Source organism: Cryptomeria japonica, unplaced genomic scaffold (genome assembly GCF_030272615.1).
Source record: "Cryptomeria japonica unplaced genomic scaffold, Sugi_1.0 HiC_scaffold_27, whole genome shotgun sequence".
Lineage (NCBI taxonomy): Eukaryota > Viridiplantae > Streptophyta > Pinopsida > Cupressales > Cupressaceae > Cryptomeria > Cryptomeria japonica.
Window position 1 is genome coordinate 1,042,163 of NW_026728849.1, and position 11,872 is coordinate 1,054,034.

General features: G+C 39.0%; 1 protein-coding gene across 1 annotated transcript; it reads left to right on the forward strand.

Moving 5' to 3' along the window:
- Positions 1–11,158: 11,158 nt before the first annotated feature.
- LOC131861583 (uncharacterized) lies at positions 11,159–11,656 on the forward strand. The gene has a single exon (XM_059214933.1). The coding sequence runs from the start codon at positions 11,159–11,161 to the stop codon at positions 11,654–11,656; it is 498 nt and encodes a 165-aa protein (XP_059070916.1).
- The last annotated feature ends 216 nt before the right edge of the window (positions 11,657–11,872 follow it).

Consider the following 11,872-nt stretch of genomic DNA (forward strand, 5'->3'; position numbering starts at 1 on the left):
ACAAGTTCCCTCATTCATTTTATTGGGTATTGGCTTCAATATATTCTCATCAATGTCAATTAGATACTTTGGTTTCCTATGATTGATTCTAGGAGGTGTTAACATTGGTGCATTATGTACATTCAATTCATCAAATAGAGAAGGTGTATGTTCATCATTTAATTGACTATTCAATGTGGTATCTTCTTCAATTGCATTAGGCTCATATGGTAAATCAAATATCTCTTCCACAATTGCATTAGGTGGATTATGTTCGTTTGATAAATCGAATTGAGATGTTGAGGATGACATACCTTCTTCTCCCATTGTTCTTAGGTCACATAATTTCTTCATACATTGCCTTTGTCTTTCCTTTTCAACCTCTTGTTGTTCCATCATTCCTTGCTTATTCTTTCCCATGGCTGATAACGATTGTCCTAAATAGAATTATATTACATTTATATATTAAAAAAAGTTCATAAAAAACAAATAACCATAAATATGCATGTTATCACTATTTTTTGGAATCAAACTATTAAACAATCACAATACTATTGACAAAACTAGAAAGAACAACAATTCAATCATTTGAAATCATGCAAAAACAAAAAATTCACTTACTTCTATGTATAAAATAGTAATAGAACTGCAGACACAGTTCTAGTGGCTCCTTCAATGACCTTCAAAACTTCTTTTGAGGCTATTGAGGCTCTTGGGCAACTAAAACTATGTCTATTTACCGCGTGCGCATTGTTAGTCCATAAAATGTTGGCAAGCCCAACGATGTTTTTTTCCCCATTTTGTACTAATAAGTAGCACGTAAACACTCCTAAGCCTAAAAAATGTTATGGTTGGGTAAGGAATAATAGGGTCAGTACCCTGTGCAAAACTTACAAGTAATAAGTAGCGTGTACGGTCCTCTACACCTTAAAAAAATTATGGTGGGGCAGTGAACTAATAAGTTTAGCACATCGTACGCGCTATTTGTAGTAGAAAAAATTTGAATGAAAAGGGATGGAGGGAGAGAGAGAGAGAAAGGGAGAGAGAGGGAAAGGGGGGAGAGTAGGGGGGAGGGAGAGAGGATAGCGGGTGAAAGGGAGGGAGGGAGATAGGGAGAGAAGGAGTGGGGGAGGGAGAGGAAGAGAGAGAGAGGGAAAGAGGGAGATAGAGAGAGGGAGAGAGAGAGAGGGGGAGGGAGGGAAGGTAGAGAGAGGGAGAGAGGGAGAGAGAGAGGGAGAGGGAGAGAGGGAGAGAGAGGGAGAGAAAGAGAGGGGGGAGGTAGGGAAGGTAGAGAGAGGGAGAGAGGTTGTGGGAGGAAGAGAGAGGGAGAGAGGGAGAGAGAGAGAGAGAGAGAGAGAGAGAGAGAGAGGGGGGGAGAGAGGGAGGGAGAGAGAGAGAAAACAATTTATCTGTCCTCTATGGTGTTGAAGAAGAAAAAAAATTTCTTTGCCCAATTTATCGGTTGAATTGAGGCAAAACTATAACTATTGAAGAGGTTCTTCAAATTGGATGCTTCTTTGATTGAAGAAGTGCCCATTAAGATGGTATCATCAAAAAATTGCTAGTGGGTATAGGCTCTAAAAATAGAAGAGGGGGAGAGTCCACAAAGAAGCCCCTGAGAAACATATTTACTAATAAATCTATCGAGAAATTCATCCAGAATAATGAAGAGAATAGCGGATATGGGAGACCCTTGCTTGATGCCCCTTGATATTTTGAAGGAGGAAGGCACACCATTCATAATAACAAAGAAAGAAGGGGTCGAGATAAGTTGATCAATCAACAAAATTAACCTAGCACAAAAGCCAAAGGCACCAAGAACCTTACCCAATAAGCTCTAGGCAACACGGTCATAAGATTTTGATAGGTCCAACTTCACTAGAAAGCCAAGTGTTTCTTCAAATCCACTAGCAAGTGTATGTTATCAAGAATAGAAATGATAGAGTCAAGGATTTATCTATCGGGAACAAATACACTCTATTGGGGTGAAATAATAAAACGAAGGATTATGAATAGTCTGCCAGTCACCACCTTAGAGATGATTTTATATAAATAATTTCATAGGCTTATCGGATGGAACTTATCCATAGAATTAGCCCTAGGGCATTTGGAGATCAGGACTATGAAATTAGCATTGAGTTTCATTAAGATAATCCTAGCCCCAAAAAACTCTTGCATACCTTTAACCACATCACTTTTGAGGATGTCCCAAAACTTTTGAAAGAAGAATAGCAGAAAGCAATTTGGTCCCAGGGCTTTATAGCCATGAAAAGAAAATACCGCTTTTTTAACTTCCTCCTCAGAAGGGATGGCCACCAATGCCTTGTTCAAAACCTCATTAATGATAGAAGGATTTTTTTGTAAGAGGGCCTTCTGAGAATGACCATCAAGACCACTATCCACTGAGAAAAGGGAAGTGAAAAAATTCATGCCTTCCTTCCCAATCTCATCATCCTTCCTATATTCATATCCCACAATCCTCAACTTCGCAATCCTGTTTTCAGTCTTGAGTTTCATAGCAGTTATAAGGAAGAACCTAGTGTTATTGTCCCCAGATTAGCTCGATTAGGATCTTACAATATGCCTGGTTAGGAGCAGACCTTGTTAGGAGTCACCTGGTTAAGGGATTTGCCTATCACTCCAGCTAGGAGCTTAATGATCTATTAGGATCAACCTAGTTAGAGGATTTAAACACACTTTATTGAGTTGCCCTCTTAGGGGACTTATATGGCAAAGGCCTATTAGGACCTACTCGGTTAAGTCATCTATGTTGTTGGAACTATTAGGGAATAACAGTGAAAAATGATTTGTTACTTTGCAGTTTCAGCTTTCTAAATCAAATCCAGTTATTCTTTAGAGTCTAAAACACTCAGATAGATCTCTATCTAGTCTGGGACAACTTAACCCATTCTCCTAATGCCATTGGCACATGAAACATCAGTTGTGTTGGCCTAATTAGCCATAACAACTAAGTCGGCCATAAAACCTAATTACATCTTGAATTTAGAATACAGATCATATCAGATCAATATCCAAATTATGACAACAATTTATAATGCAATATCAACCTTTGATTATTCATAACCCATCACAAAAAAATGATTTGTACATAAGTCCAACCCTTCAAACATTCCGCTAACAGTTTGTACATTCCCAAAAATTCTAGTATCTTCTATGCCAAAACACAATTAAAATTATTCGTGTGGTTTGTGTCATGTTATATCCATGTATATTCGCAACCAATCACCATTATATCAAAAATCATTATCAGTTGAGTGAATTCATCAGCAGTCCTAAAACCCTAACACAACTCCATCATAAATTCAAAACATGCCTTCCGGTAATCAACATAGGATGCTGTTCCAGTCACATACAAAAATATATCATAAAATATTCTATCTCAAACCACAAGTCTCCAACTATCACCGATTTATTGATTCCATCAAAATATTTTATTTTACCAATTGAAGTCCTAATTCTCCTACCAATAAACTGAGTCATACGTACAAATTCTGAATCCGGTAGACCAAATTACTTATCCAATAAGTTAGACATCAAATTTCATCTGTAACCATCAACAAACATTAACTGACATAGGTTGTCGTCAATGACAACACAAATAACTAGTCATGTCATCAATATTCTTCTACCGATGCAGTCATCAACTCATCTGCATCACTTATTCCAATCATGCAAACACAAGGATCCTTTCTCTAATCCAAATGATCTTCTCACTTCTCGTACTCTTAAGATCCCTTTCATGGGTGGTTCTTCAGCTCCTAGTTCCCAAAACAATTCCCCAACGAACTTTCTGCCACCTTCTCCTCCCATTGTTGACCATGATTCTATTGTCACTATCGAGTTTGATTGAATTTTGTCTTTAGAGGAGAATCTAAGAGACTTAGAAGGGTTTCTTAATTGAGAGAATGTTCTCCCCTAAGTGGGGAATGTATTTAATACCCTGAGGGATATTCTCATCTTCGGTAAGAGAGGCGTAGAGATACTAAGGTTGTTGTCCATGATTGTGACGAGTCATGTACTCCTATTAGATACCTCTTCTTAGGATGGCGAGTTAGATTTTTGTGGTTCCTAGCTGAGTGTTGGCATACCTAGTTTGTTGGTGCATATGGTCAACCTTGGGCACACTATTCATGATGTCAATGCCTCTAGTACTCCATTAGGTTATATAGGTATGTCTAGTGGCTCAACCTTTTCCTCTACTAGAACTCAGATATCTACTGTTAGCACTAGAAATACATCTACCAGTAGAATTGGTCCATTTGGAGGTTTTAGTGGAGATGGTAGAGGATCTAGGCTATCTCCACCTCCTCCGCCTTCTAATCCTATCTTGAATACAATCTTGCAGAACATGCGACAATTTTAGTTGTAGCTGACGAACTTAGCCTCTACCTCTGGTTAATCGTCTATACCTGCATATTAATAGAAGAGTCCCCTAAATACCACCATTCTGAACACTATCCTTCCTATTGATTATAAATCCTTGAAGTTTGATAGGTTCAATGGTGATTGCGACACGAACATGCATATAGATTCCTTCATGACTATGTGTAGTGATTACCATAGTCTGGATTTATTCTGCTTAAGTTGTTCTCACATTCCCTCAGTGGGACAACATTAGAATTTTATAGGTCAGTTCCTGATCATTTCAATCATACCTTTCATTAGCTTATGGATCTGTTCCTCAAGTGGTTTCAGGCGAACATTGGTAGCAGGGTCACTATTGCTGACCTTGGTCATTGTAAACATAAGCCTAATGAGAAGGTCACAGACTTCATTTAGAGGTATCAAGTTATCTCCAATAAGATCCCCTTTTCCCTCCTAGATAGTGATCTATAGAGAATGTTTATCGACAATCTGCAGCCAACATTGAGGGAGAAACTATCCCTCAATCGATACCAAAACTTTGCTAACATGCGCTATTATCTCATTGACTACAAACATACTATGTCAGAGTTCAAAGATGCATCTTCAAACCCTTGCGGTGGGTCCTTTGTAGGCATGTCCATGGATTGTTTCTTAAATAATAGAAGTTTCACAAATGTTGTGACTATTCCTTCGATGGCTCCTGCACAAGTTCTAAAACAAAATAGAGTCTTCGCTAAGTTGAATGACTCTTACTTTAGCATAATGTAGTGGTTGTTGAAAGACAACCTCATCAACCTTCCAAAACTTAAACCATTGTTTTTTAGTTGGCCCTACCCCCATTGGTATGATGGATTGAATTTCTCCTATTGTCATTGTGTGTCTAGTCATGATAGTGATGATGTTATCATATTTGACATGTTGTCCAAGATGAAATTGACAATGGTGCAATAAAGGTGGATGCATGAAAACACAAATCAAACAATTATACTGACAAAACCTATAGTGATGTAGATCTTCACTGGTCCCTTCCCTCCAAACTTGGTGTATTTAATTTTTGCACTTGGGCCTTCTTCAAATGATGTCCCATATGTGAACATGGTCACCATCACCCCCATTAGCACACATCCAACCCACAAGGGGAAGGTATCTGATTTTTCATTGTCATTTACCCTTTTGGATGCTCTGTATTGCAAAGAGCTTGCTCCCCTTTATATCCCTCCCAAGTTGAATGGTCAAACTGTCACAGGTGTGATGGCTGACCAATAGAGCAATGTCGACATTATCACAGAGTAGACTTTTGTGAATGGTTGGAATAGGCTAGCATATGATGATTGTTGCGTAACCTTGAGGATGCATGATGGGTTCACTATCTGCCCCTTGGGTAGTATCACCTTGATGGTCATCATAGGGCCTAAGGTAGTGTCCTCTGTGTTCATGATCATCTCTAAGTCGGACCTATTTTGTGTTACGCTCTACATTCCTTTGCTGATTTCCATGGAGGCACTCCCTTTAGTTGTCCACAAATATCTCAAGTTCCCTCATGAGGGCACGATGCATGTCATCCAAGACATTGGATATCGACCCCTGATTGCCTATGGGGATTTTTCGTTGACTACTTTTGACCCACTCTGATGGGGCCAATGCTTCCCCATGGTGAAATAATGCACAATGATTACTATCAATATAAGATGGAGTCAGGCCCTACATCTATGCAACCGAGTGTTTCATTGCCACCTCCTGCATTGATCCCTCCTGCAACGATTCTGGTCTTGAAGTGGGTACTGCCTCATGTCTCCTCATCTTCTAGGGCTGAGGCTAAGCCTACTCCATCAAACCGATCTCTACATCTTTCTAGGAGCTCACAACCTCCACAATTGTTTCTTGTTCCTATGACTGTGTGTAGCGTAGAAAAGAGAAGTGTACCAATTTTGTTGAACTCTGTTGCCCACCCTCCCTTCAAGATCTCGATCATCACCGATACTCCTTAACCCTCTCATTATTAGAAAGGGAAGCACTCTTCTCATGTTTCTTCATCTCCACTTGCACCATTCCCATAGCCCACGACAGGACCCTTTTTTCCTCCGATCGCTACTTCAGCGAAATGAGGGCAGACACCCATTGCTATGCATGTGGTGCCTCTAAAGGATGCACCTCCTGGTTCATCAGCTAGGCCTTCTCTCATACTTGGAACAATTATGGAGACCTCTCCAATGGAGCATGATGCTCCTGAATCCTCCTTGGCTTGGATTGGTGGTCCTCACCTCCATTGGAACGTGTGCACATGACCATAAACACTTTTGACAAGCATGAGCTCGAGAGTGTGACACTGCCTTGAAGTCTACTAGTGTGGCCCCAACACACAATGTTGCCATTTAAGAGCCTATCCCTATAGTTTCTCTCATCTTTTCATCTATTTCAGTCTCACTCCATACTGCTTTAGGGGATTTCAATCAACCTCCCCATAATTGGGTGTAGGTCTTGATCGCTCCTTCTATAGCACCTCCTCTTATCACTTCCTTGTTGAACATGTTGCCCTTGTCCTCACCACTTAATATATTACAGACGCAGGTGGTTCCTAACACGGCTTTGTCTACCCTACCTATTTTTCCACTTCTCTAGCATCCAAGTTCTCTTGGGATCCTTCAGCCTACTACAATTGATAGGGGGCCTGACACTCCTATCCTATGTAAGTACAAATTCAAACAAGGCCCTATATTGAATTTTCAGTGACACAAGTCTTCACAGTTATGTTCCTCACCCCTTACTCTGCTCGTCTCAATGCCTTTTATTTTTCTTGTCTATATATACATGATCGAGAAGGCCCCGCCTTCTCCCGAGTTTGTTACTGCCCCTCTTGTAGAGGACAGAAGTTATGTTCTTGTTTCATCTTCTCCAAGTAGATCACCTGCTTCCTCCATGGAACCCTGCATATTTTCCTCCTTAGGGAACATCTCGGCCTTGTCTATGATCTTCACATGATCATTGAACCTTGCCTCCTCCAAGTCTGTAGACGAAGATGTCATTATTTTTTTCATCTGTTGCTCTCACTATTGATGGGGTTCCTGTTGTGACCCTTGCAATAGTCCCTCTCCGAGACCACCCCCCTTCTCGCTACGATATAGATTGGGAGGACGAGGCTCTCCTCAAGGACGATGATCTCCGATATTACAATCCCATCTTGAGGGCTAATTGTTAGGATATTTATCTTTCCTCTATATATTTTTGCATGACTCTGTTCCCCCATGCTTTCTTTATTTTTTTTCTCCCTTCTCTATGACCCAAGTTACTTTGTAGGTACTTGGATACATGAGGTTGACTATCTTTATCTATTGTAGTCCACTGAAGGACCCGAGTTACTATATAGGTACTTGGATACATCGCATTTTCTGTCTTACACATTCCTCTATTTGTCTATCTCCTTCCATTTTTTGCATCTTTCTTTTCACCATTCGAGAAAGATGCAAAGCATTGGGGGTATTCTTTTCCTTCTTCCATGTTGACCCAAATTTTTATTTAATATTTATCTTCATGTTCTCTTCTTTAGATCCAATAAATTTGGCACTATTATGATATACCCATCTCAGAGTGATACTATATATCCTTTTAACACTACTATGAGTTTTGATGGCAGACTATCGAATCCCCCTATCGTCTTGCATTGAATCCATTGATGTTTGGCTTTCTATATGCCACTTTCTCCTCGTGGCATTCCATGGAAACATGTTGCTATTTTAATTTTCCCCAAGTTCTCTTATCCTTACAATGACATGCCTTTCCATCCATATCATTCTAAGGAGTGGCCATCATATCTATATTTTATCTTTTGCCTCTTGCATTTGTGTCCTTTGCTAATTGCTTTTTCATGTTTGTCTAGGTGGGAGCCAAACCACTTGATGTTTTTCCAAGATCACCTACATGGGGGCCAAACCATTCTTTATTTTTCTCTCTTCTTTTCCTTTGTAGGGGCCTATATACTACTTAGCAAATTTATTTGCCCTATCACATTTCTATCTAGTGTGTCACTACCCATGCTACAAAATTTATCTAATATCTACCCTATCATAGGGTTATCTAGCATGTTGTTATCCAATGTAAAACTAATCTCGCCCTATCGTATGCTTATCCATACTAACATATCACGCCCTATTGTATGGCCATCTAGCATAACACATCTTGCTACCCATCCTAATGTATCTTATACCAATGATGACTGCTTATCTTGTATCTTTCCATAACCAGAGGATTTCCTCCATGGAAAGGTTTGTTTTTATTATGTTATCTTATCCTTTCCTTTACCTTACCATTCATTAGGCGATTTTGTAGCTAGTATGTTGGCAATGTACCAAGTATCAATATCTATTCAAAATCTTAGCATCATCTTCCTAGGGGCAACCTCGTCTAAATTAAGAAAATTTTCCTCCATGTCACGACTTTCCTTTCTGTGTATCTTCCTCTACTTTAGCTTTGCATCCCTCAAAAAAGGGATGGCCACTAAAGTGGGGGAAAAATAGAATATCAAAAATCTTACCCCTTTGCGATTAATATGACAAATGGCATATTCCCCCATGTCATAGGAGGTCCGGCTTTTCTACCTTGTCCTTTTATCCACTCGGATGTATCCTTGTCAACTCTAACCAAATTATTACCAATGTCGCCAACCTATCACCTTCTAGGACACAGGCACGGAGCAGAGACATCTACACGGTGCGCTAGCATCCCGCGAATCTGATAGTCTGCAGGTGGTCATTTGAGCATTACACCTCCCCCCAAAAGGAATTGTAATTCCGAGCTGTATGCACCTATCAACATCAGTTTCCTTTCAAGAGCTTTCTCTATCAATTTCAAAGGCATTTGGGTGTTTCACTTGGCAAGTTGATGATCTTTTGCAGGTTGAAGCTCTTGTAGGTTATCTTTGGACACCATTCTAAAAGCATTACCATTGTGGCAACATTTCAAGCACTCAACGCCAGTATTTCCAATAATCATTTATGGAAGGGGAGTTTGCTTGATCTCTTTTCTTTCATTTTCAAGTATCTTTTACCAATCCGTTGGTGCATCTTTTCAATTACCTTTATCACTTTATTATTACCATGGCTTCTTGGGTTGTTTGTGGAGGTGGAAACACAGAAATGAGGGTCTAACAAGTAGGTAGGCTCCAAAACATAACCCCCAACATTTTCCTTTCTTGCATGTGTGTAGGTACACCAACGTGATAAGGAAATTACCTTGTGGGAGGCTTTATAGCGTGGATCTCTAGTTTGTCGATTTACTTCCCTTTTCTCCTTCCATTTTATCTTGGTTGTATCATATATCGCATTTACTAGCTAAGCTTGATTATTTAAGGTATTTTTATTGCATTATAATCGTAGTTGGAACTTTTTGTACGAACTCTGTACCTCGTTCGTATAGGATGAGAGCGCATCGTTTCTCTATAAATCTTGTTTAAATACTGTAATATACATTGAAATAATTATTTTATGCATTTGTTTAGGTTCTTGATTACTTTCAACATTTTTTTTCATTTCTCATATTTGTAGTGCCTACTTTGTACTTGTAATTATATTTTTAAACGTACATTTTAAAATAAATTGTTTAACATTAAATATTACCTTGATCACCCATAATTCTTTGGTGGATAATATTGTAGGTTATAATTGTCTTGAAGCTTCTAAATAATGTGGTTGGAACAAGAGGATTGCAACTACCTTTATTTAATATACAAACAAATTATCCCTTAATATATTACTATATATTTACTTTTCATGTAGGTTGAGCATGTCAAAGTGCTTTGAAATACACGCTTTGGCTAAATTCACACTCATTTTAAAGTAGGGATTAAATTTAATGGTGAAATTTGTTACTTGTACAAAGTTCCATTTAGTTTAGGGCCATCTAGATGAAATGACTTCATGCAATTTCATATAAGTAAGTGGCACACTCTTGTGCTAGGTTTCACTCACATTTTTATTCTTATCACACTCCTAATACACATTCCTATATGTTTCACCTTTAGCCCCATTTATATCTAGGTCAACAAATTATAGTCCTATGTCCTGATCCCACAAGTTAGATTTTCTTATTCTAGACACAATTTACATTACTTAATTTTGATCTTGAGAGGGTTAAGGTTGATCGAAGTTCAAATCTTCCCATTTAAATATGAATTTGAATATACAAATATTTAATAACATTTAAAATTACTAAAAGGTTTATTTAAACATTACCATTTGAATAATCGAATAATCAATTTTAATTTTACACAATATCTGCCCCCAAAATAATAAATATTTGACCTCTTTTTTAATAATTAAAATTTATCTGTAACAATCGAAAGAAATGACAGTGAAAAAGATTTCTAAAAACACCTTAAATAAGTCGGAACTTTACAGAGTCAAAAGTTGTATGTTGAATAAAATCACGTTCTAAATTCTGTGAAAGACAGATATCCTGTTTAACGTAAAGATTGACCTAATTTCACCGTCTCTGCCACGCCATAAGACTTTGAATGCGTGATTTGAGTAAAAACTATAACTCACGACTCCCTGTATAAATGGGTTATTACATCACATTCTATTCCATCTCAATCTTCATTTACGAACCGATTATTCAGTTAGAACGTAAACGTTTCCTTTGCTTTTGATTCAGCAAAAGGCTCTCGATCTTCAATATGTCGAGTTTGATGGGCATGAAAATGAGCGCACTGCTTGTCGTTCTACTGTTTCTGTTTACTGTCCATGTCTCCGCTCGATATCACCCCCAAAATCCTGCGAAAAACAATAATGTTTTTATAAGTATGGAGCAATTAGATAACTGTGCAAACTGCAAGGGCAACGGTGAAGACCCAAGACCCTGCTGTTCGTCACCCTCGAATAAGGCTGTTTTCTCACAACAGCTAGATGACTGTCCGAATTGTGAAAGCAATGGTAGAGACCCAAGACCCTGCTGCCACCGCTCCAACAAGGTTGCTGGCAAAACCAATAATGTTCTTGCAGGCATGGAGCAGTTAGCTGACTGTGCAAACTGCAAGGGTAACGGTGAAGACCCAAGACCCTGCTGTTCGTCACCCTCGAATAAGGCTGTTTTCTCACAACAGCTAGATGACTGTCCGAATTGTGAAAGCAATGGTAAGGACCCAAGACCGTGCTGCCACCCCTCCAATAAGGTTGCTGGGAAAACCAATAATGTTCTTGCAGGCATGGAGCAGTTAGCAGGCTGTGCGAACTGTGAGGGCAATGGTGAAGACCCCAGACCCTGCTGCCACGCCTCCAACAAGGCTATTTTCTCCGGATAAAACTCGGCGTATGGCTGGCTTGGATCTCAGTTAATATTCGTTTCTCTTTTCTAATCCGTTGTCAGTAGGCGTTCCACACAAATAAAACCTCTTACATTCCACAAATGTTCAGCTTCTTCTGGAGCACCAAATGTGAATCAAAGTGCACTATCACATGTAATTTCACGTTGATAGGAAAGCTGGTTGATCAGCTAATTCCAGATGTCTTAAAGTTGA

Excerpts from the sequence above, each read along its gene's own strand:
- LOC131861583 (XM_059214933.1), top strand. The coding sequence starts at position 11,159 with ATGGAGCAATTAGATAACTGTGCAAACTGCAAGGGCAACGGTGAAGAC.